At 33.9% G+C, this 27,482-nt stretch overlaps 1 protein-coding gene across 2 annotated transcripts; it reads right to left on the minus strand.

The window, feature by feature from the left end:
* Positions 1-409: 409 nt before the first annotated feature.
* Positions 410-10,415, minus strand: LOC132276952 (pathogenesis-related homeodomain protein). Of its 2 annotated transcripts, none has more exons than XM_059778606.1 (11): positions 10,138-10,415; positions 8,288-8,759; positions 5,592-5,757; positions 5,061-5,184; positions 4,834-4,937; positions 4,377-4,742; positions 3,556-3,786; positions 3,347-3,436; positions 2,605-2,655; positions 1,783-2,028; positions 410-923 (listed from the first exon to the last, which is right to left on the minus strand). In XM_059778606.1, exons 2-11 carry the CDS (start codon positions 8,749-8,751, stop codon positions 651-653), a joined length of 2,115 nt encoding a protein of 704 aa, XP_059634589.1. In that variant the 5' UTR covers positions 8,752-8,759; positions 10,138-10,415; the 3' UTR covers positions 410-650. The 2 variants fall into 2 exon arrangements, with proteins under 2 accessions (XP_059634589.1, XP_059634588.1); XM_059778605.1 differs by having other exon boundaries at positions 4,834-4,946.
* Between the last annotated feature and the right edge of the window lie 17,067 nt (positions 10,416-27,482).

Genomic DNA, 27,482 nt, shown 5'->3' on the forward strand with positions numbered 1-27,482 from the left:
GCAATTATCTGATGCAATAGTAAATTAATGAATTGATGATTTTGAGGGGTTATTTTGAAAGGGCCACCATATGCACGATAATATCGAATGTTAGCTCACAATGTGAGCAAAACCACTGGTATGAATTGAAAGATCCTGGAAAACTGTTAACAGGTTCAGAAAGTAGTGCAGTCAGTGTATACAATTATTTCCATTGTTCATCCGCATAAGAAAGAAAGCAATCTTGACTTGATTATCAGTCCATAACCACTCTGCCTGATCTCATGCCAAGATTTTGATGCCGTAACTGTGAGTTTAGCAGTGATAAATTGAAGAAAAAAACATAGAAAATGCAGTGTGTTTGCATATGCAAGAAAAAAGAATATATCACCAAGTACAATTTTAATAGAATGAGATATTCAGCAATGAATTTTATGAAAGCACCACAAAATAAATTGTCCTAATTCCACAAAATAGGAACATTTTTGCTGGATGAAAGCCAGCACCTTTTCTATATATATTTCTAATGTTGTACATCAACTTTCTTTTTGATTTACTTGCCGTTGACCCAAGAAATGTCAAAAGATTGCGCAAGGCACTAATACCTGGCAAGAAAAGCAACTTAAATATATACACCAAAATACATTTTCTGTCCAATAATTTAAAAGAGATCATATTTTCTCCCTTAGCTCTGCTACTGGGACATAGATAACTGGCTTTTCAATGAAGGGGTGTGTATCTACTTTATTAGATCTACGGTCGGGAAGTCCCAGTAAAACCTGCTGGAGTTTTTCTACTTTACTCTTGACCTTACAGAGCCTCTCCAACTCAGCTTCTGCTTCTTGTACTCCAGCTGCATCCCTGAAGTTAACTCGCTTCCTCTCCCTCCTAACATTGGCTTTCAAAGATTTCAAGCTCACATCATCACTGAACTCCATACAAGCCTGCATAGAAGAAAATATCACGATACAAGCATGACTCCTACGGTTTCTTTGTAAAGACTTAAGGTTACAAGTAAATTACTTTCAAATCAATGGTTCTCAAAGTTGGCATGGACATATTTTCAATGCAAAATGTTAACCCACGTTTTCAATCAAAACTTGACCCAATCATGGGATTTATGTGATTTCTTTAATACTCCTATTGTTTACATGGAATGTGACATTCTGTACATGGGCAACCTGAAGTTTCTCGAGTCAACAAAGATTTGAGCTTTCAAATAATTTGGTCAAATATATAATTTCACCTATAGATGTCATTGCCTGGTGCAACAGTATAATGCTAGGTTGCCCAGTGTAAAAATGCAGGTTTGAGTGTAGGAGAATCTAATTTGTATATATATACCAAATAATAGACCCGTATCTACTCTTTTCAACATCTGCATTGGCAGGACCAGTACTGGGTTAAAGGCCTTTACAAAATTTCACAAATAAAATCCAGTGTAGAATGAGGTGTGCTATTACATAAATTAAAGAGAGAATGAATTCATTATAGCGAGCTGAGTTTTCCTAACAAAACTTTATGATATGCAGTTTTAAGAAAGAGAATGCAATCTCTAATAACATGGCATCTAAAATATGTAAGCTCCTTTTTCAACCTCAAGAAATGGAACCTTTTTCAACTGCATCCTACTTTTGCAGTAATCACTTTAAAACTTTCAACTCTGAGTTCGAAAAAGGAAAAAAAAAAATGTTTTATGTGAAACTCTAAAAACCTACAAGATTTCTTTCCTCAAGTTGCTTCAGTTTTTAGTTGATATGTATTATCACCAGAAAAGAGGCAGGAGTTTCAGCCTAACAGTACCTTGTCTTTTTTGGCTGGTGTCATAAGTAAATCTCTCCTGTGTTGCTTTTTCTTTAAAGAACTGATTAATGACTGCCGGTTCTTTCTCCTAAGTAATTTCTTCAAATTCTTAGGTGCAAGAGCTCCTGTTGCTGATGGCATATCCTTTGATGCCATTTGATCAGCAGTTTTGTGCTTTCCACTTTCTGATCCGGATTCCTTAGAGAATTTAGGACTAACACTATCAAATGGTTTTCCTCTCTCTGCCTGTATATGTCCAACAAAAAGTTATAAAAGTTATCAGAATCCTAATAAAATTCAATAAGTAGATTTACTTCAGCCTTAAATTTTATGACTCATATGAAGCACTCAACAAAAATATTTCTACCTCATAAGCCGCTACGAAAATGAGAACTCAAAAGACAGTTTAGTTTTAGTCAATAAAATGCACCTTTAAGAATATTATCACACCCACAAAAATACTCAACAAAAATATTTCTACCTCATAAGCCACCACGAAAATGAGAACTCAAAAGACAGTTGAGTTGAAGTCAATAAAGTGCACCTTTAAGAATTTTACCAACCCCACAAAAATACCTTAGCAGAATTTCACAAAATAAATAAGCCAAAGTAAACTTCATATGCATCTATTCCTTTTTCTTTTCGGTGGGTAATACTGATACATCCCTTCCCTTTTTACTACTTGAAAGAATTTACATAAAATAAATGAACTAGCAGTGTGATTTCCACGATGCTTTTAGGACAAAAATGTGGGTTAAAATTGGAAAATATTTAGCAAGAGAACTGAAGATAGGCACTTAAAAGTGTCGCATACCATCTTACCTTTCTGGCTTTAAGTGCTAGGTAACGTGCATTCTTGAACCATTTGTTAACCTAAAAGTGAAAATGAATGTGAGGCATTAGGTGAAAGAAATCAGTATGCTATAAAACAGTAAATTTCATGACCAATGCAATGCTATGCCCCTTGCACATACTCCAAAGCACGTTCACTCCAATAATAGTAGATCATCCTAAGATCCCTGAATTCTATATGCTATAAAACAGTAGTTTTCATGAGCAATGCAATGCTATGCCCCTTGAACATACTCCCAAGCACGTTCACGCCAATAATAGTAGATCATCCTAAGATCCCTGAATTCCTGATCAACTAGCCTTTTTTTTTCCCCCCCATCAAATCAATTTTCTTTAGGCTCCATCATTTCCAGAGAACTTAAATCCAGGAAAGTGTTGCATTTGGTTGCATCATGGACTCATACACTATAAAGCTAACATCTCTATGCCATAGAACTTGAAGCAAGACCTAAAATTAGGTTCACGAGACTTTGTACATATAGCATATTGTTCTTTTTTTTTCATAAGACATATAGCATATTATTCACAAAACAACTTCTCGCATTTACCAAAAAGAAAAAGAAAAAGAAAAAAAGCCTTTGCTTATTTTGGAAAGTTTTATCAATTGTTCATTTGATATCAATAACCTTGTGCAGATAATTTACAAGTAGTGACAGTTCATAAGGCATTTTGGACAGCTCTTCTTTTTGCATTTCAATCTGATAATATTTACCTTCTCAGTTTCAATACCCAACTGCTTGGAAAGGTTCTCTTTGACAGCTCTTGAGGGAAGTTCATTCTCAGCAAACACAAGTCGGAGCTTCTGTAACAATATGCAAGAAAAGAAAGGATGCAATCAGCAAACTTATTAAGCAAGTATTTGTTAAGATAATAACATGTATTGACAGGTACTTCATGTAGTGAAAAGGAACCCCCAACTACCTCAACTGCATTAGGCGGAATTCTGAAAAACGACCTTTTAATGTGTCCACTTGGAAGTTTCTCTATGACTTCTTTAGCATTGACATTTGGACATTTTTTCTCACTTTCACATAGAGTCATAAGGGTGGTAGCTGCATCAGACTCCTTTTCTCTACGCTTTCTTTTAGCAGGACCCCAATCTTCATCTTCACTAATTTGATCATTTGCAGGAGCATCCTTTCCAAACATTTCCTGTTAATTGAGAGAAAAAGATTTAAGGAATTACACAATAAGAATTTCAAAAAAATTAGTTCCAAAATTACAGAACAAATAACCACATAGTATCATATTCCGTGTGTGTGTGTGTGTGTGTGAGAGAGAGAGAGAGAGAGAGTTTCACTGTGTCCAACAACATTCAATTTTTAATTACTTGTGCCACCACAAAATTATAAATCGGTAATAGGTCGTTTAATTGTTCAATCATTTTGGAAAGCAACTTAAATGAAAATGCTATCTAATAGGACTTCCAAATCAAATCAACTTCAAGAAAGTTCATTTTTAAATACAGAACAAAATCAGGTGCCACTTTTCTCCCTCTTGCTGGAGAGCTCTAGAAGTTGGTTTGGAGGTTGAGAAAAAAATATGTTCAACTATATGCTTAAGATTTAAATTTCCCCTTCACTTGTTACCCAAAAAAATTCGAACAAATAGGCATTTTGAAGTCACTCTTGTGGCCAATCAAAGTTTGTTGCATCAGACTACCCATGATTACCTATATCTAAACTTCCTGGAAACCGAAAGATCAATTTTAAGTCTTAAGCTTGTAACTTAAATGTACTCACAACATATAACTTTTTATAATCAACAGCTATTCGCTGTCTTCGGCCATGTGTAATTTCACAATCAGTTGTCTCGTCAGAATCTACTCCAATAATCAACTCAGCAGATGAATTTTGGAGGCCCTTGCTTCTTTTAGCTGACCTTCCAGATTCAGAAAACACTTCATCCTCAAGTGACCATGAACTGCTGGAACTGCTTGCATCATCTGAAACATCACCTTCTGAACCAGCCCTGTTGCAACTGCAGCTATTCTCAATTCTTTCTGGATCGTAGTCGTCATCTTCAGAATCTTCGGAAGGCCATTCTTGTTCAGGATCCATCAAAGCACCCCCACCATCAGGCAAAGCTGCTTCATCCTTGAAGATGTCCTGTTTTGATCCCAGAAATAATTTTCTTCTTTTAACAATGAAGCAGCAAAATCAAATTGAAAGGGAGTGAAGAGTTTCTATTGTGATCAACCTGCCAATTGCTGCCGGTGGAGAAGTGGGTACCTATATGAGCATTCATAGCTTCTATTATTTCCATCTTACACTCACAAAATTTGCAAAACCAGCCTTGATCTCCTGGAGGAACTGGGTATTAATTAATATACCAAAAGTAAGTTTCATGAAGAACATGAAATGGCTGTTTTACTATATTTTTCTTCAATTTATTCATAAAATAATAATAGTTTAGTAAGAACTCACTGTTTTCAGTTAACAGTGGAGGATCGAGACATTTTTGGTGAAAAGCACAGTTGCATGTCCCGTCACAGAGTATAATATCATTATCGGGGAAAGCTTCTCGCAACTTGCATTTTGCACAGACTATCTGGATGTAACAGGCATAAGATGATAAATATTTTAGTCGATGTTGAAAAAATTATAAGAGATTCTAAGTTGTGGTAGCAAGTGTCCGCTATATGAATATCTGTTTACGCGATTCAGTATAAATAACCAGATTTTTGGGGGCTGATTGGAATCCAAAATTCTCATCAAGAAGTAAGTTAAAGAAACCAAAATTCAGTTGATTTAATAGGTAGGTGTAAACATCATGTGATCTTCAGGCTTAAGCAGGTTATTTGCTTCTGAAATTGAGATTTTAGAAACTAAATTTGCTCATTCAAGCAATTGAAATGTGTTTGGGTAAATTCAAAACAGCCCTTACAATGACCATTTTGTAATGACTTATTCTTTTATAATAAGAAAAATCCAAATAAAGTGGCAATACATGCTTACATGTTCATGATATACAGATCCATCTGGAGCAATTGCAGAGCCTTCAATGCATCCCACAGAGCTAAGAAGATCCAGCTGGCGAATGGCTTCACGGATTCCAAGTTTACACTTTAATATCTGCTTTTTAGCTCTTTGTAGTTCCTTTTCTGGCTTAATTTTTTCTCGACTGAAGTAAAAATTGTGAAAAGAAAGGTTGATATATAAATAGTTATGTAAGAATGGGCAAAAAGTGGAAAAAGCATTATGCCATGGAAAAGTTACTAATAAGAAAATAAAACCCATCAGAGATATGTCCTCCTCAGAAACCCTTGAATTTAAATTTTTAGTAATGTTTTTTCAGTTAATTTTTTAATATAATAGAACAATCTATAACCGTTAGTGTTATTTTCCTTGAAAACCACTTAAAATTTAAGACATGATGAGAACATTTCAAACTTATAGCATTGTTTTCCATTTTATCTATCTGGAGAGAGAGAAAATTTCATGCAGGTAACCTTGCCAAATTGAACCCTTCCACTGTGCTACATGCATCCGTGCTGTTGACAATCCACATGGCATAAGTACCATGTTGGCCACTAAACTTGCCCCCTTAAGTACCACTGCCAGTTCCAGGCTACGTTGTACTCGTAGAGGTTAAAGCTCTCATTCAACAGCGGAATTTTCCACTTGCTGACTTGCCCCCTTAAGTACCACTGCCAGTTCCAGGCTACATTGTACTCGTAGAGGTTAAAGCTCTCATTCAACAGTGGAATGTTCCACTTGCTGACTGATGTGTGCACACATTTTTTAATAGCATGTGTTCTTGTAGGGCTGTAACAGGTACCACACCTCCACTACCATACTCCACCTCAGATGACTCATATCAGTATCTCAATCAGCAGACACCGTATCTAGATCTTGGAACTTGACCATGCGAGACAAGCGAGGTTCTCTTACGCTTAAAGTTGACTGATCTGGTTTCAGCTATCTCCTTAGCAATTCAATTTCCTACCGTGCGCTTCAGTTGACTCCTATATCTAAGCCGACCCACCAATTATCTCACCCCACCTGAAGCCATCCCCGATGCATTACACATCAATGCATCTGTGTTTGCCTAGATCAGGAACATGGTCCGGAGAGCTAGTCCACATGATGAAGGTTTCATGACTTGGCCCCTAAACCAAGGTATTATCGACCGTGGCCTAGAACAGCGATATATCTGCAAGGATACAACAGCGTATTGGAGTGGCTATGGCCTTAGAGAAGAATGGAAAAATAGGATTCATATAATGAACCAAGTAGTTTGTTATAAGGCTTTGTACTTGTCAAAAAGAAAAACTTGGGATAAGGCCTTTTGGAATTGAGTTTATACAACAATGTATTCGACCTGAATGCTTTGGGAACTCTTCATGCTCTAGCCGGTGGGACAAAATTACTTTTCAAAGAGAATATTCTACCAATTAGAGGAGGTACTCATTCATTCAGTATAGAGATCATCTACTATTTAGGTAGGATACAGGCACCCATTTTCACGAAGAAACCTCAAAAACAAAAGTAGGGAAAGTAAGGAGGAAACAGCTTTTAGAAAATGTGATTGTCACAAAATGAGCTCTACGCACGCAACCTCACCCAACTATATTCTAACATGAATTGTCGGTATCTACATTCAACCATGTTGTCCAAGCACATGCACTGACATATCACCAACTGTCCTCAAAACTCATGTTTTCCTACAAATAGGGGATAGTCCCTTCCTCATTCAAGAAAGAAAAGATGAAAAAAGTTTTTTAAGGATACTCCTGGAACTTTCTCCTCTCCTAAGGTTGCATTGATTTTCACCCAATACCATACCCCTATGGCCTCTCCAGTATACTCGAATAAATTATTAATGGTTATTATCTGTCTTAATGTTTGACTAGCATGCTTCAGTATACTCGAATAAATTAATGCAATGGTTTGACGAATAACCCTACCTCCAACAACAGACTGAAACACCCAAACGTGCATAACAAAAATTATTAATGGTTACTATCTGTCTTAATGTTTGACTAGCCTGCTTCAGTAGACTCAAATAAATTAATGCAATGGTTAATAGCAACTTATATCCATATTTGAGATAAAATTATAATCAAGCAATCACAGTAAACATTATAAAAGGAAATGATAATAGTTTGATACTACCAACAAAGCTAATGATTTTCTTGTTAAGCTGCTACGGACAGAAAACACTCCACATGACATCATTAATATAGTACACTACAATAGGAATTGCTACCCCAGTACTGAATAAAATGAATACATTAATTACAGTGTCTTGCTTCCTCAATACCTAGTTCTTCTTATTATGTAACTTATGATTTTAGAAGTAAAAAAACGAAACCATCAATTAATCTGAACAGGCATTGCAGATTGTATCCAGTATGTCAGTTAAAATATAAAGTAGTCTGAGTTTCCTTTTTCAATCAGATGTTTGGATTTGAGCCATCTCCACGAGGAGCCAAATGCGGATTTGTTTTAAGAAGTTATAGTCTCATTAATCGACTTGCAGGTCAGAGTATAAATCAATTCTTGTTATGGAGAATAATATTAAACATTTCAGAAAGCAGCTGAAGTTTTACAATCTTACCAGATCCTTTAAGACATGTCAGACTAGACTCTGCAAAGACAAGTTTTTTTTTTTTTTTTTTCACAAGAATCAAATGGATAAACTTTCGTACCTCTGACCTTTCCAACCTTCCCCAGAATAAGCATCAATAAGGTTCTGCTCCAGCTTCATTTTTATCAAGAGGTACCTTGTCCTCCTTTGCAGGCGTGGAGCTTCATCTAGCTCCACATTATCCTTTTGCCTCTTTCTCTTTCGTCTTTTCTTTAACTTCTGAGATTTAACATCGTCATCGGCATGCTTCTCATTCTCCATTGAGCTAATTGCTGGGGCTTTTTCACCTTGATGTCTCAATTCAGATTGCTTCTTGGAAGACTTGCTTTGATGAGTTTCTTTACTAATCACATTTCTTCCTGCAGGGTCATTCCTCCTCCCTTTGCTTACGTAAATTATATCTTTTTTATGTGAAATGGCCGAACCAATATCATTTTCACTTGGTTTAGATTTAGGATTCTGTATCTTGTTTAAACAAGACTTCCCAAATTCCTTGTGGGATAGTTTTTTTCTGGTTCCACGCATTTGATCTCCTATTATAAAAACCAAAAAGTTAAGCAAGGAAAATGGTATTAATAAGTAATGAGTTCAGAAATATCCATTGAATGATAATATAATCTGGACAAAATTCAACTGCATAAACAAGGATACAACTTCTAATTAAATAGTCGCAAGCTGCATTGTTACAATTTTGATAACTCATCATTTAGTTCCTAATTGCATGTATAATGTATTTTTTTATCATACCTTCTTTGAAGAACAACAGAAATTCGTGAAGCAAATATTATACTTCCAAGGAATGGGGTACCCCTTTCATGCAGATGATGAAATCTAATGCTCGAGAAAATAAGACACATCTAACTCTCCTTTCACATGTCACTTTCTTCATATACCAATGATTGACATCTAACATGATGAATCCCAATAGATCCCGTAAAATGTTTCTAGCCACAACAATTGTTCTAAATCTATTATGTCCATGAGCATAAGTTTGCATACAAATCATATGAAATAAATCAAATCAACATGCTACACACCATAAAACCAAAAAATAGAGCACAAGACTACATAACAATTAAATACAATGTAAAGAACTCATCTACTCTAACAAAGCAGACTGCTCTTCAAACCCTAATAAAACTAATCAGAGGACCATAGCTCCCCTCAACCCAGCAAAACGAAAGAGATAGTGCAATGAAATTGAGAAGAGCCATATCAAATATAATGCACAGTGCTACATAGACAGATCGAAACATCACAAGATCAAACAGAACATAAAGGGTATTAAACAGGTGATTTCCTTTTTATATCAATACCAAAGATCTTGAATTATGAAACCCAAGCGGAAACTAAACCCTTGTTTACATATTTCATGGCACTTTCTTATACAGAAGGCACTGATCACAGAAACAACCCTCTAATAGAGTTTGAAACAAGAATGTACTCTTCACAATGGTCTTAATCTTACGAATATGATAAGCCCATTCTCAACCAAGAAGAAAAATTAGAGTACCAAGAGATTGAGTAGTACGTCTTGTCTAATAATCATAACTATCATAGGGAGGACCCTCATTTGCTGAATAATTTTTTAAAAGTAAAAACCAATTCACTAATGACAATCACAAAGAAAAACTAAATAAAACAATAACTTCATAGAATGCCTGTAACGTGTTTGTTAGTTCAATAAATCAAAATAAAGTTGATAAAAAATCAATCTTTTCACATTGATCTGAAGAGCACCCAGTACATGATCATCAACAAAAATGGAATTCAACAAATACCCAGAAGAGATTTGCGGTGGATTCTCAGAAAAAACCCAAATTAGGACTTAAGAATTTGTACGTTTAAACTAACGGGTACGAGAAAGAAACAAAGAAAAGCATGACAGAGATGAGTAGCATCTAAAGTCACCTGGCGATAGAAAGGGACTGAAGATCTAAATTGTTGAGCTGCTCTTGGACAAATGGCATGTATATATAGAGAGAGAGATGTGTATATATACAGTTGGTATATATAAATTTGAAGTCTGATTGATTGATTTGGGTAGTCCCAAGAACTCAAATTTGAATTTAGGTTTGAATAATTTTCCTTCCCAAGCAACGTTTTTTCACTTGATTTTGTCGTTCGCCGTGCCGCCTTAGGCTATTTCCTTTCCGGCTAGCCAACGGTCTGCTCTCTTTGTCTTTCTCTCTCTCTAAACTATCTGATTTATCTGCCCGATTTACCACTAATGTTCAACAAAGTTACTGCGTTAACACATAATTACTATTTTTCCCTTTTCTTTTTGGTAAATCTAAGAGATTTTTTTATTAAAAAAAAAATATTGGTAAATGGTATTTATAAATTATTGGTAAAACTCCTATAAAAGTGTAGACAAATTTTTATTTTTAAAAATATATTATAATGAATTAATTACATTATCAGCAAAAGAGGGAGAAAAGTGTGAGTCCTCCATTAAAATAGTTGAAATATTATGTTAAGATGGGTTTGGTTTATGGAAAATAGGCATTCCACTGTCATCCTGCTGAATTCTCAATTTTGTTGTTTGGGTAAATGTTGCATTGTAGTTCATGTTTTGAGTGAGCTAGATCATGAAAATATCTCATTTCTTGAGTAATGAGCTATTTTCACAATTGATACAATTTGTTTGATTATCGGTCTTATTAAATAAATAAATAAAAATTCAGTCAAACAAGCCCTTTATTTCTATACGTAGAAAACTGCTACTTTTACAATTTTCATCTAACAATAATAATATTTACAACACATGTGAATTAGAGATTATATACACATATGTATTTCAAAAAATTGGAGGACTAAAGTCTAATGTTTTATATTATCTTCTACATATATGCAGTAGGATAATTTGATGTAGTTAACTTTAAAATCAACGCTTTTGGTATTTTTTATATGTCTTCTCTCTCGACTATAAATAGCTTGTGGATTTGAATATATATATATATATATATATATATATATGAATCCAAATATAAGCTAAAAGAATGTGATTTTTTATTGGCAAATTTTTCTGAAGCAATGCCATACATACAATTCTGTTTTCTTTTTCTTTTTTTAATGGTAAATATCGCACACACCTTGACACTACTTGAACGGCCCAATTCCACACAATTCAACCCATAGCAAAGGTAAAGCTAAAATACCCACCAAAAAAAGGGAAGAAAAAAAAATTGCATAAAGACAAGTGATATAAAAGAAGAAGAGTAAGGCTATTGAGGTTGTTCTCATAACATGAGATGTGAGTTATCTGTATTAATTATTTAAATTGATAAATATATTAATATTGCGTTGATATGTAATGTAATAAAATATAAGTAAGAATGAAATGAGGGTCAGAATGATCATTCTCACTTTATTGTTTGGTGTTAAATATGAAACATATAGGAATAAAATGATAATAACCATTTTACTATTTAATTGAACCAATTTAAAATTTAGTAAATAGATTGAATTTTAAATTGAATTATCCAAAATACCCTTTTAGTGACAAATAAAACAGATTAAATTAAATTCAAAAAAAAACATTCTTTTATAAATTTTATAAAATAAATTACGACGGTGGTAGATGGAGGTGACAATGGTAGTGGAGGTGGAAAACGATAGTGGTGTAGGTGGTGGTATTGGAAGGCGACGACGGTGGTGGCAGTGGAAGGCGACAGTAGTGTGGGTGGTGGTGGTGGAAGGCAGCAGTGATAGAGGTGACGATGGTGGTGGAAGGCGGTGGTAGAAGTCGGTGGCAGTGAAGCTGGCAGTGGCTATGGCGGAAGGAGGTGGTCGTGGTGGAAGTCAGTGGTAATGGTGGACGCGGTGTGGTGGTGGCAGAATGCGGTGATAATGGTGGCAGTGGCAATGACCGTGGTGGTGGTGGTGGTGAAAAATGGCAGTGATGGAATGTGGTGGCGGTGTTGGCGACGGCAGTGGTGATGGTAATGGTGACAATTATGGTGGAAGACAATGAAGGTGACAATAGTCAAATGTGGCAGTGGTAGAAGTTGGTGGTGGCGGTGGCGGCAACGGTGTGGTGGTGGCGGCAACAGTGCAGTGGTTGAAAGTGACAACAATGGTGACAACGGTAGTGACAATGGTGGAAGGCAATGGAGGTGGCGGTGAAAAATAGTGGCGATGATGGTAGTGATTTATTGACTTGGAATATAAGGGTATTTTGGGAATTTGATTTTTTTTAAAAAAAAAAAAATTATTAGGGAATGGAATGGGCATTTCATAGGTTTAGTTATGAAATAAATTTTATTCACAAGAATGGATTTTCATTCCAATGGGATGACCCTTCCCATTTTAAATTGCATACTAAACAAATAAATAGTTGGAATGGGCATTCCATTCCATTTATGCACACCAAATATAGCATAAAAAATTTAATTAACTTTATATATATATATATATATATATATATATATAATTGCCACATTACAATGATTAATAAAGAACCATAGAACTCTATTAATAACCTCACTCAAAAAATTGTTTGGATAGAATAATATTATGGTATGTCAGTCACTAATTTTTTTTTTTTTGGAAGGTTATACTCATGCGTCTACGGAGAGGATTAAACACCCAAGCTCCTCTTTTGAGGAGATGATTTACACCAACTAGGCTATTTGCCCATTTGGTTTTTTGCCTTTTTAAAAAGGTAACTAATAAACCAGAATGATCGATTGCAAGAAATATAATTTCACATTTTGTGAAAAGTATAATAATAATTTTAAATAGGTGTATGCATCTTGTCATTCCTTCAATTTCACAAAAATAACATTAATACCTAACAAATTCAGCAAAAAGCCCTGTTATTTACCCTGATAAATAAAAATTTACTATTTCACTGAGTCCCTTATGTGTCAAATATAATAGGACTCATTTTAAAATATAAAGTAATTAACTATGTAAAAAGCTGTAATCTTTTTTCTAGATTTCATCTTAGTATCTTTGTTGAGGATTAAAGTTTCAATAACCATGTATATCAAATTGTATATATGTTATATATATCACTTTGCATGTCTCTGAGAATTGTTGAAATACTTAAGATTACATTTTCTAAGAATTGTTGAAATACTTAAGATTGCATCTTTTATTTATAATTAGATTATGTATCTCTTGTTATATATAAAAGATTGTGCCTTTGATCATTAATATCCATTTATTACTTTGATAGGTATTTGTTCATTGCTAGAATGATCAAAACTAATGATCTATGTGACTCTCAGAAACAAAAACAAAAAAAGGAATTTAAAGAAAGATTGCAAAGCATTAAAAAACTGTAAAACATTGTAATTTTTGTTCTAAATTTTGTACAAATCAAATTCTTATATTTGAGTACCATGAAAGTTATTGTGAAAACGAAAAAAGAAAATGATACGCGTATGAAAAACTAAAAAGATAAAGAAAGAAAAATGAACGTATTTTATGAAATAATGATACTAATTTAGGTTGGAATTTTAAAATAAAACGTCATATCTCGGTTTTAAATCGGAGTATTAAAATATAAATTTTTTTGTGATAGTATGATTAGTATCTTTACTCAGAAGGCCTGTTGTGAGATTTATATGCACCACTCGCAAGTGTACGAATCTTTGCAGATAGGATCTACTTATAAGGTGTCGTACCCAAGGGACTTGTGTAAAATAAGTTTGTCAACAAATTTCTTAAATTCCAAATTAACTTAAAAGTAGGATAATCAAATTGTGATGATTAATTCTAAATTAGCTGAATAGAAAATAAAATTAAAAACAATTATTAAATAAGATGTAGAAAATAGAAAGAGAGAGAACTAGGGGAATGACTTCACCACTAACGTCGCACCACCAGTTAATTGTATCAATTTATTGGAGATATATCATATAACATGCATAAGGAATTAATCATAGTTACAAGCACATATTATTTCAGCTATAAAATAATATAATTTGAAGCTAAGCATGGACTATCTTCGATTGGTATAAACCATCTATCTATCTACTTTACTCTAGGGTGTAGCATGGTATATCTTTTCTAGGCATAATCCATCAAATCTCTAACATTATATCCAGATAAATACCATTGTGTAATCATCTCATTCACAACTACAAAAAGTGAATGAGTTGTGTTCAATCACAAGATTCAAATATCTACGACAAGATAGAAAAATATTTGTAATTGAATTAAAACTTTAAAACCAATTCTTATTGAAAAGTCAATTAAAAATCCTATAGATTACACAATCATGCATGATAAAAATTATTCTTCAATAAATAAATACAATCAAACCAGTGTGCTAAGTTAGGGCTACATCACAACCCTAGCAAAGCGTTTAACCATGCATGACTAGAGTGGAATTCTTCCTGGTTGAAAAAAACATCTCACCGTCGTAGATCGATCTCTTTTTTCTTCTGAATGCTTCTCCTTTGATCTCAGCCTCAAGCTCCTCTGTATCCTCCCTCAATGTTGTAGAGAACTCTCTTTAAATAATAAAAAAATCAGCCATAAAGTTCCCTTTTTTCATATAGAAGACATATATAGAAATTCTGTCAAATAAGAACTCCAAAATTCGTACAGACTTCTACCTCAATTTTGATAAGGAAAACAACTGTTTTATGGAATTCTCGTGAAATACAAAATTGTAGCTCTTCGAATTTCCTTTCAATTCACGTAAGAATTTAGCTATTTTGACACTCGAGGAGAGAGAGATACAGCCATATTACCAAAATGGGTTCAAGTTACCAACTTTGGCTAAAGTTTCCTTTTTGGAGAAGGATTTTTCATTTTCTTCTTCTTTCCATTCTCATCATCTTGTGACTTCTTTTGGACTATTTTTCTAAGTATAATTAGACTTGGATCTTCAACATTGCTCAGTCCCACGGAATATCATCTTTTAAAGCTTGGAATCACTAATCTTCACTAATTTTACAATTAAAACCCTGAAATAAATAAAAATAATAAAACAATGTAAAATCATAAATAAACTATTATTAAGAGAATAAAACGTGCAAGTAAAGAGGCTAAAATGTATAACATTCAGCGCCTAACACACCCCTAAACTTACATATTGCTAGTCCCATAACAATAAACTAAAGAAAACATAAATGTCGCTTTCGTAGGAATCACGATTGCATTTAACGTATGCAACAAGTAGGGATGGCAATGGGGCGGGTTTTCCATTCCCCATCCCCGCCCCAGTTTAATTTTGGTACCTCCAAAACCGCCCCATAATAGTTTAAACTTTTGCTTCCAATCCCCATAACCGCCCCCGCCTGCCCCGCCCTCACCCCGCCCCGCCCCATAACCTGTTAAATTTGAAAATTCCAATTTTTTTGATTTTTTGATTCTTCACAAGTTCTGCAGCATAACCACATAAATCTGAAATCTGAATTATACATAATTCTACCCAAGTTCTGTAACAGAACCTTATAAATCTGAACATTCATCCAACATCAACATTTCAAAATAACATTGCTTGCAAATATACAAATCTTACAGAGACAAGATTGAGAGAGAGCGATATATATATATATATATATATATATATATATATATATATATATATATATATACACACACATACCCATTTGAAGAGCTCAAATACGAACTAATCACTTAGAAACGAAACACGAGACAATATTTGGAATGCAAATCCAAAACATGAATGAACTATATTATTGGGTACCAAAAATAATAAGGAAAATATTTGATAGAACCATTATTTAATTTATTTTTGCCCTTGAAATAATTTCATTTTATTTGTCTTAAAAAAAAAAAAAGTAAAATTTGAAAATTAAAAAGGATGATAAAATTCACAAATTAGTCGCCGAAGAGGAGAAGAGAACGGAAACGTTTTGTGATTCCACCACCACCACCACCAGGGAAGGGGAAGAGAGAAAGATATATAGAGAGAAGATGAGCTATCTATTGACGACGCTGACGAAGAAGCAAGAAGTGGATTCGATCATCAGAGACACCATCGACAAAGTCCTTGTCCTCCGCTTCGGCAGACCCTCCGACACCGTCTGCCTCCAACTCGATAACATCATACACTTCCCCCCCTCTCTCTCAATATAGCGATTGAAAGTGAATCTGTCTGAAGGTGAAATCTAAGGTTTTAATATATATATATATATATATATATATATATATATATATATATATATAGTGAAGGTTAATTTGGTAAATATATTAACATGGCAGGGTAAACTAGTAATTTAACATATGAATCGGGCCGGTTTCGGGAGGATGCAGGGCGGGGATCTGAGTCCCCCGCAACCGTCCCGTAACCAGCCGGGTTTTTTTTTTTTAACCCCCATCCCCACCCCATTTAAGTAAACGGTTCTCCAAACCTGCTTTAAATGGGGCAAGGGCTGGGCGGTTCCCCACCGGGTTGGGGATTTTTGCTATCCCTAGCAACAAGCCTTTTATACCCCTATGTTACCCCTAGTGGACGAGTGAAGTCTCGTGAGGGTTTTCAGAGATGATACTCACAAATATACAACATAATTCAATCATTTGGCAGTCAGCTTATTCTCATATCATCACAATAATCAAGGGGAAGACTACACAAAAGTACTTTAAAAATTATCATCTGACTATAATCCTTAGTCTCTATTTTCATACTCCATCCCAATGTTTCCCACACACTTATATAACAAGAATAATAGCAAAATCAATCCCCAATGTTGTGAAATTTGTGAACTAGCAAGTTACCTATGTATTCATGTCTTTTCAATTGAACCCAACTTCTATAACTTCAATTACTCAGATCTTTTCTCAAGTTATTTTCTATGGAAAAATATTATTTATTTTTTTTTCTTTTTTTTTTTTTTTTCTTATCCTTACCCCCATTTCTTCATGCGAACACTCTATGCATATGAGACATGAGCCCTGATTACTCCACAAAAGGGTTACGAATTTTTTTTATTTTAAAAATATCTATGTCATAGTAATAACCTTCAAAGTTCACCAATTCATATTCATCCATAGTCATCAAAATTCAACCAAAAATACAAATACCCATAAATAAATTCTAGTGTGCATGTGAAATCTATTAAGAATCGACAATTACTAAAATTCCTATCATACTAGATAATGGAACCCAAATAAAATAAAGCACGAAAATTAGGGATTCAAGACAATCTCAGAAAAGAATTTTAAAAAGTACTTAAATGTCTTAATCCCCCCAATAATTCTCAAATACTTGAATTAAAGTCAATATGCCAAAGGCAATTTGGTCGACGTTTGGACCACAAAGATGCTCTATTCTGCTCTAATTAACTTTTTTTTGTCTTTGTATGCCATGGAATTTTTTTATTTTCTTCGAGACAAGCACGACGCTTCAACTTGTATCATGCACAAGTAACTAAAAATCCTATGAAACACATTAAATCTTCCTAATCTACTAAAACAAAAGATAAAATTAAAGAGAGAAGGAAAAATATATATATATACATAAATGAAAAATCCTATCTACAATTCCTACATTTAACGTCGGTAGGTGACGTGATACCTGGATGATTAGGATGAGTAAATGGGATCCGTCAAAGTGACGGATTCAACTCATTTTGTAGGCACATAATCTTTAATGTAACAAACTTTCCGATCCGGTCGACCGGTCTTCTTTCTTGACGCCTTCCAATTCATAATATCAGCATACCATGGTGGAGTCTCCTTCTGAAGTTGAAATTGTTGTGTATCCGGGAATGAATTATACAATGAAAGAGTGTTTTCTGCCCCAAGATATGCATAAGTCAAATGAGAGGGTAACGGTGGAGACTTCAAAGATGGCATAGGTGGTTCACTTGATAATGGTAGAAGTGGCTCAATAGGAATTTTCCATGGTGGAATGTTATAAATATTTGCTCCATCAAGAATGACATTCACCTCTTCAATACTTTTGTCGACATCAAAGGACTCGGTATCAAAGTAAGATAGGCATGCCTCTAGTGGATCTTTTGTCAAGGCAAATAGGGTTATCTCTTCAACACATTTATCGATGGTATCGACAAAAAAACAATCATTATAATCTGAAGGGCAATTACTGGCATTGAAATATTTAAACGCACATTCATATTGCCAAAAGATAAGTCCATGACGTCATTCCTACAATTTATGCTTGCATTTGCTGTCGCAAGGAAAGGACGACCAAGGATCACTGGAATGTGCCTCATTGACTCTGGAACTGGCTCGGTATCTAGCACAATAAAGTCCACTGGGAAGTAAAATTTATCTACTTTGATGATCACATCTTCGATGATACCACAGGGTTGCTTGGTTGACCTATCTGCCAATTCGAGAATAGTTGAGGTAGGTTTCAATTCTCTTAATTCAAGTTGCAAGTAAACTGAATAAGGAAGAAGGTTTACATTTGCACCCAAATCTAGAAGAGCTCGGTCTACTTGATGATTCCCTATTGTGCATGAAATTATTAGAGCACCTGTATCTTTGAATTTTAGAGCAGTGCAGTGCTAGATTATGGAACTTACTTGTTCAGTTACTAGCACCTTCTTAGAAACATGACTATTTGAACGCCTCTTCTGAGTACACATATCTTTCAAAAATTTGGCGTAAGCTGGAATTTGCTAAATTTCATCAAGCAATAGGAGATTAATCTTCATATGTTTGAACATCTCCATTATGTCCTGAAGTTTGCTTACTTGCTTCGCTGCCTTTGATGTTTCTTGTAGTTTCTAAGGGAATGGCACAACTGCATGCCTTTGCTCAAGAAATTACTCAGTAGTTGGAAGTACTTCTTGTGCTTTTTCATTACGCTCATTTTTCTCTTCAAGTCTTTTCTTCCAATTTTCATCCTTCTTTGCTTTTTCTTCTTCCACCTTATTTTCAACTCTCTTACCACTTCTTAGAGTAGTAATTGCTTACACTTGTTCATGGTGGACTTCTTGGCCAATAATGTCATCGATTATTTGTACACCTTTTGGATTAGCTACTGGTTGACTAGGAAGCGTGCCATCTTCTCTTCTATTCAAATCTTGAGTTAGTTGGCCAACTTGAGTCTCTAACTTGGCAAGGGATTGAGAATGAGACTGCATAAGTTGATTAGTTGGCTCTAACTGCTTTGCCATCATTGCCTCGAACATTGATAAGAATTGTTGAGGTTGACTAAAGGCATTCATAGGAGTGAACCCTTGAGGATTTGAAGTCTGAACTGGAGATTGAAAATTGCCTTGCACTTGAGGTGGAGGAACTGATGTCCCTGTGGTTGAATTTCTCCATAAGAAGTTTGGATGGTTTCTCCAAGCCGGATTGTAAGTGTTTGAAAACATATTACCTCCGGGCGTTCCATAGACAGCATTAACTTGCTCTTGTAAAATTCTTGAATACCGAGTTGCACATGGACAAATGAACACATGGTGAGATGGACTAGAACAGAAAGAGGACACTTCAAAGTCTTAAGCATTAGTCGAAGGAGGAGTAAAATTTGACTGTGAAGTCATCAATTGATCCATCCTCTTGGTTAATACCTCCATTTGGCTCATTAGCCCTTGATTAATTCCTGCTTCATTCACACTTTCTATTCTCCTCAATATGGTATGAGGTCTTGCTACTGGAGGTAAGACATGTTGTGTAGAATTATTAGATATATTTTTGAAAAACTGTCATGTTTCCTCTACACTCTTTAATATAAAATTTTCACCATAAGAGGCATCCACCATATACCTTTGTGCCTCATTGAGCCCTTTATGAAAGAAGTTAACAAGCTGCCATTTTGGCATGTCATGATGATGACACTTCCAAATGAGGTCCTGAATCTTTCCCAAGCCTCATGAAGAGGCTCGTCAGGCCTTTGAGCAAAATGAGTAATAGCATCTCGATATTAAGTAATTCTCACTATGGGGAAGTACTTGTTCAAAAACTTTTGTTACAATTCAACCCATGTAGTGATGGAGTCTGCTGGCAATGAATTAAATCAGTCATTCGCCTTGTCCTTTAACGAATAGGAGAAAAGGTGTAGCTTGAGCACATCATCGTCAAAGCTCTGGATCTTTATTGTTCTGCACACCTTTGCAAAGTCATCCAAGTGCCGGTATGGATCCTCTTTTGATAGGCAGTAAAAAGAAGGCATTAACTGAAGAGTACTGGCCTTAATTTCGTAGTGAGGGGCCCTCACTTGAGGATACCAAACTGCAGATGAAGAGTTATATGTAGTTGGTTCGTAATGATCCTTTAAACAGCGAACTATTTCTGAAGCTGGTGGATCATCCACCATTTTTTCCTTTTTAAGGTCTCTAAAATCTTTCTTCAAGTTTCTGAGAGTCATTTCGATTTCTGAGTTTGACGGAAGCTGAGAAAGTGACAAAGAACGTCTTCCAAACATATAATGTCACCTGCAATAATTAAAAGAAAACAGTATCAAAATAAAGAAATAAATTAAATTAAATTAAATTAAATTAAAATCCTAAACTAAGATCCTAGTTGAAATTAATTATAGAATTTAATATTATATGTCAAGAACTAAAACAGATCCCCGACAACGGCGCCAAAAACTTGTTGTGAGATTTATATGTATCACTCGCAAGTGTACGAATCTTTATAAATAGGGTTTACTTGTCAGGATGTCGTACCCAAGGGACTTGTATAAAATACGTTTGTCAACAGATTTCTTAAATTCCAAATTAACTTGAAAGTAGGATAATCAAATTGTGATGATTAATTCTAAATTAACTAAATAGAAAATAAATTAATGAACAAAAATTAAATAAGATGTAGAAAACAGAGAGAGAGAACTAAGGGAATGATTTTACCACTAACGTCGCACCACCAATTAATTGTATCAATTTATTGGAGATATATCATATAACATGCATAGGGAATTAATCATGGGTACAAGTACATATTAATTCAGCTAGAAAATAATATAATTTAAAGCTAAGCATGGACTATCTTCGATTAGTATAAACCATCTACCTATCTACTTTACTCTAGAGTGTAGCATGGTATATAATTTTTCTAGGCATAATCCATCAAATCTCTAACATTATATTCAGAGAAATACCATTTTGTAATCATCTCATTCACAACTACAAGAAGTGAATGAGTTGTGTTCAATCACAAGATTCAAATATCTAAGACAAAATAGAAAAATATTTGTAATTGAATTAAAACTTTAAAATCGATTCTTATTAAAAAGTCAATTAAAAATTATATAGATTACACAATCATGCATGATAAAAATTATTCTCCTATAAATAAATAAAATCAAACCAGTGTGCTAAGTTAGGGCTATATCACAACCCTACCAAAGCGTTTAGCCAAGCATGACTAAAGTGGAATTCTTCATGGTTGAGGAAAACATCTTCACCGCCATGGATCAATCTCTTCTTTTTTCTGAATGCTTCTCCTCTGATCTCAGCCTCAAGCTCCTCTGTATCCTTCCTCAATGCTGTAAAGGACTCCCTTTAGATAATAAAATATCAACCCTAAACTTCCCTTTTTCATATAGAAAACATACATAGAAATTCTGTCAAATAAGGACTCCAAAATTCGTACAGACTTCCAACTCAATTTTGACAAAGTAAACAGCTGTTTTATGGAATCCTCGTAAAATACAAAATTGCAGCTCTTTGAATTCCCTTTCAACCATTGCGGAAATTTAGCTATTTTGACACTCCAAGAAAGAGATACAGCCAGATTATCAAAACGGGTTCAAGTTACCAACTTTGGCGAAAGTTTCCTTTTTGGAGAAGGATTTTTCCTTTTCTTCTTCTTTCCATTCTCATCATCTTGTGGCTTCTTTTGGACTATTTTTCAAGTATAATTAGACTTGGATCTTCAACAATGCTCGGTCCCATGGAATGTCATATTTTAAAGCTTGGAATCACTGATATTGACTGATTTTACAATTAAAGCCCTGAAATAAATAAAAACAATAAAATAATGTAAAATTATAAATAAACTATTATTAAGAGAATAAAATATGCAAGTAAATGGGTTAAAATGTATAACATTCAGCGCCTAACAAGGCCTATACCAGACAAATTTGAATTAACCGATAAAGTGACTTGGTAAGAGCTATTCGATAAACTTCATTTTGGGAACATATGCATTTTTGAAAAGTATTTCCACAAATACTCTTAAAACCTTTTAGGTAGTGTAATCGGAATTTCAAGTTTACACTGGCTCCCTTCTGTCTCACCCTCACTCCTATAACTTTGTACTCACTCCCTTATACCCCAGCCTCATTCTTTCCACTACCTATATAGACATCAACTCCGTGATGGGCGGCTCCATATATTACAATCAATAATTAAAATTTAATTTTTAAAACTTTAAATCTAAATATTTATATATTTATACTCCCTTCATCCCATATTAGTAACCCAAGTCAATTCGCGAGGTTTTTTAAATCCACCGGTGAGATACACACGAAATACATGCAGGATCATCATTAGGACCATCATACTTGCCGACCATCGATGAACTGATCGGATTAACCAACCAAAATTAGCTCACCTATTCTGACGAGTTTCTTCTCTTGTGCCTATCGCTCTCTCTGCCCGATGTTTTTCTACTGATTTGAAGAAAACTTGACCCAATGTGATCTGCTCTGCTATTCTGCCCAAGCCTGGCTGAGGAAGAGTTACGGAGCGCGTAAAACAAAAAAATACGCTGATGGGGCCGGGCATACTATGTGTAATGATTCCATTATTCACGATAAATAATAAAAGTGAAGGCCATTCCATTTCGACAAAAGACCCACACCCAAGTTCTCTCTCAATATCTCTCTCAATTCGAAAATCCAGAATTTGAATTGATGTCCTTTCATTGATTCCTCCTAAATTGCATTGATTTATCCTAAAGATTTTATTTCAATTGGAATTTGGTTATTCACCATGTACGAGGATCTCCCATTTTTCTCTTTTTACATGTCCCAAATTAATTGTTCTATTTGAAAAGTCAAAACATCTTTTTATTATATTTCCATCATTGTCCTTTACCTTTTTAAAAAATTTCAAACTTTGTAACTATATATATTTAAATTAAAAAGGGCAATTTGGTAATTTTAAAAGGGGACAATGCATTAATTGCGTGTCCCCTTAAAAACTCTAATTTCTAAACATGGACTTCTATTTAGGGACGGAGGGAATAAATTCTTTACTTTTCTTAAATCTTCTCCAATCTACTAAGTTTTATAAATTCTTCCCTGATCTAAAAACCCCTCTCTCTCTCAACAACACTCCATACTTCTTTATTATTTTTAATCTTTCATATTATTGAAAAGAAAATATACTAAATATAAGAGGATAAAAATATTATAAGTGTAATCCAGTTTTAATGACAAATTGTAAAACAAAAAATACTGTACCCAAAAAGATATATATTCGCATGAAAATAGATGAACGTGTTCAAAACAATATTTTTGTTTATTTCTTTTTATCTGCTACAAAAATTTATATATAATATCTATGAATTTTCCTATTTGCCAATGCACACAACTTCTTCATTTGAGGTGAGTTACACAGGGTTTAAAATTTTGCGCTTGTGACCTCTAAATTAACCTTATCATTATCCAGCCTAAGCGGGTCCCCCCAAGGAACCCACACAAACTCACGTAGAAGGACATATTCGCACTCCAATTGCTGAGCTGCTCTTGGACAAATGTCATGTATATATATAGAGAGAGATGTGTATATATATATATTATATACAGTTGGTAAATATAAATTTGAAGTTTGATTGATTGATTTGGGTAGTCCCAAGAAGAATATCTATACATTCATACCAAAAAGATAAGGTTAAGTGTCAAACCAATATCTATACACTCATACGTAGAAAGACATATTCGTACTCCGCACTCAGATTCACTCATATTCTTCTTCTAAATAAAATGACATAAGGGTATGTAATTAGAGGTGACAATTTGTACTTGTTGGTTATAATTGTGTCGTGTTAATTTAAGTGTATTATATTAAATATTTACTATTTATGTTAGAATCCTTAACACTAATCCGGTCAGTTTATTAAACGAATTATACGTGTAACTCGTTTAATGATCTATTTATTAAAATAAAACATTATATTACTTAAATTATTAATAATACTCAATCAAACAATAAATATTAGAAAAATATAAGTTTCCATCCAGTCAAATTATTAAATAATCTTTAGTTTACAAAGGAGTATATTATATGATACAAGTTTAGATACTTATTTTAAAACTTGAATAGAAATTTATTTATGCGTATAGTTAAAAGAGTTGAACTCTTCAACAAAAACACAAAAGTAAGTAAACAGATTAATTGTGTCGACCCGTTTAAAACCTGAACTCATTTAAGATCAACTCAAACTCGCTTAACTCGTGTCATGTTGACGGGTTATGTCAAACTTTGTCACCCCTACTCTAAACTCATTAATGCATTATCTCTTATTTTAGAATACCATAATTATCATTTATACTTTAAACTTTAACTTTTTTATCTTATATATTTTCTTTATTATTATTATTTGTGAATCCTATCAAAATAGATAATTTATTCAACCAATATAACTTATTTGAAGGGTTTTGTCAAAAGAGTTAATTTATTCTCTCTCTCTCTCTCTCTCTCTCTCTCTCTCTCTATATATATATATATATATTTGTCACAAAAGATAAATTTTTCAAAAATGGTAACTTTTTTTTGGGGGGGGGGGGGGTGTTTATTATACTTTTTGTTCTAAATTTTGTCAAAATAGACAATTTATTGTTCTAAATTTTGTCAAAATAGACAATTTATTCAATTCATATATATATATTTGGGGTTCTTTGCTGTTTTTGTACTTTTTATTTTTCATTTTTGTCAAAATATATAATTTATATATATATATATATATATATATATATATCTTGTTGGGGCTGTTAAAGTGATAAAAAATAGGACAATACTTGGGTCCTTATCTGAAATGATACAGTTCATTCTCCCGACCCAATACAATTTAGACTTATGTTTAAAATTTAAAAAATAATCATTATCCATTTTCTTATAGCTTCAACCAAATCCTAAAGTTTTTTCTTTTTTTCTTTCCAAAAGGATCACAATTGTTTCTATACCTAACCTCCATTTGAAATGGAAAAATTCCTAAACTTATTTAAAAAATGTACTATATCAAGTGTTGAATAGGGTAGTAATAGGAGCTTTAAATATTATATAAAAATTTAATGTTAACTAATCTTTGAATAGAGCTTTTCTCATATATTTATTTCTTACTCAGAGTTAGCTTTTCTCATATATTTATTTCTTACTCAGAGTTAGCTTTTCTTTTTTATTTATTTCTTGGTCAGAGTTAGCATTGTACGTAAATCTATTTTCGGTCCAAGTTAGATCTATCAAGTTTCCAACATCTTCGATTGATAGGGTTAATAGTTGATTTTTTTAATTTTATTTTTTTTCCTTTCTCTTATTGGTGGAAAATATGAAAAAGAAAGATTAAAAGTTCGTGAATACGCAAGTTACTATTGATGCAGTTTTGTGTTATTTATGAGCTTCTATTAGTTTGTATATTGTTTTACAATGAATAAAAGATAAAAATTTGATTGATGTAGATAGACTAGGGTTTCTTTATGGAGGTTGGATATAGCAATTTGTGGAGAGAGAGGGGGAAGGGGGAGAAGAGAGTCATGCTCAAAAAGGGATTCTAAAAATTTTAAATAAGAAAAGAAAAAAAATTGGGTTTGGATTTAACCGGTAAAAAGTTTAATAACCATTATTAAAATTTTTAAAAGTTTGGATATATGTCTAAATTTTATTGAGCCACATCAGCTTGGATGATGAAGTTCACCCTTCCAAGGAAGGACCCAAGTATTGTCCTAAAAAATATTAAAGATGAGAGAGGGGGGAAAGCAATCACATAAGGAAGAATAAATGAGTAATTTGAAAATAAATAATTATTCAATTGTAGAGTTAAAGTTTGATTGTTGTAAGAGTGATTTCAATATTGGGATTGCTTCTCTACTATTTAAAAGTACTTTTATTTTGAAAAATTGCGTTTCCATTATAAGTGCTTTGAATGATTATCAAATTTAGTTTAACAGTGTGTTTGAATTAAACTAGAATTTTTAGTTTTAAAAACTGCCTTAGTAGAGATTTTAGGTAACTCTTTTTTATTAGACATTTTTGTTCTTTTAATTTTTTATAAAGATAATTACATCCATTCCTTAATAAAGTTGGTATTATCAAATATAGTAACATCGTATTAAAGGATAGGGTTAATTACAACGACACCCCCTGAGGTTTGTCGTATTGACAGGCATATATAAGTTAACCCTTTTTGGATAATAAGACCCCCTGAAATTTGATAAAGTCGACAAAACACCCCTTAACACCATCTGTACACCGACATTTTAAAAATTGACCAATTTACCCTTTGACTTGTCAATTAAATCATTGAGATTTTGAAATTACAAATTTAACCTTCTAAGTAATTTTAATTAACTAAACTTACCATTCATCACTATACCGTATACATACACCGAATACACATATATGTGTATATATATACACTACATCGAGGAAGATCTAAGTACCGAGGTTGAAACCTGGGGTTCGCCCTCTATTTCGATGATGGTGGCGATATTTTAACAACTCCAAATAAGGGCTTTACCATATTTCTAACTAAGAACAGTAATCGGAAAAAGATTTGAGATTGGAAGAGAGAGGGCGGCCGAAAGTCCCATAAGTCGAAAAACAACAATTCTGCATCAAAGGATACAACTGAGGCGCCAAAGTCACCCAGCGTGTGATAGTCTTCAGTTTTTGTTTTGGGAGTGAGGGCATCTCCTATATATATATATATATATATATATATATATATATAGAGAGAGAGAGAGAGAGAGAGAGAGAGAGAGAAGAAGAGGGTGGTTGCCACTTCCACTGGCGGCACACTACCATAGCCACCATCACCAACGCATCTCTCTCTTCCCTCTTTTCTTCATAGCCCCGCCACACCTACACCCACACCCACACCCACACCCACGACCACCACATTACAGCCCCACCACCACCACATCACAAACCAGCCACCACCACATCACACCCCCGCCACCACTCCACGGCCCAACCATACCCGCCACCACTTCACTGCCCAACCTCGCCACCCATCACCACCACCAATCCACAACCCCATCACAACCATCCCCACCATCACTTCGAAGAAACGGAGGAGCAATTGGTGGTGGAATAAAGGTTGCCAAACCACCATCGTCGGCGCAATCCCTCTCTGCGAACCATAAATTTCCATTGCTCTGACAAAATTGAAACCTCGATATCTTC

The sequence above is a fragment of the Cornus florida genome, unplaced genomic scaffold (genome assembly GCF_030987335.1).
Source record: "Cornus florida cultivar Cherokee Brave unplaced genomic scaffold, ASM3098733v1 CherokeeBrave_3.0.0_Hap2_Chr10, whole genome shotgun sequence".
Taxonomy (NCBI): Eukaryota; Viridiplantae; Streptophyta; class Magnoliopsida; order Cornales; family Cornaceae; genus Cornus; species Cornus florida.

Excerpts from the sequence above, each read along its gene's own strand:
- LOC132276952 (XM_059778605.1), bottom strand. The coding sequence starts at position 8,751 with ATGCGTGGAACCAGAAAAAAACTATCCCACAAGGAATTTGGGAAGTCT. Across the intron at positions 4,743-4,833 it reads CCACCGGCAGCAATTGGCAG|GACATCTTCAAGGATGAAGC; the intron begins GTTGATCACAAT and ends GGATCAAAACAG. Across the intron at positions 924-1,782 it reads CACCAGCCAAAAAAGACAAG|GCTTGTATGGAGTTCAGTGA; the intron begins GTACTGTTAGGC and ends TCTTCTATGCAG.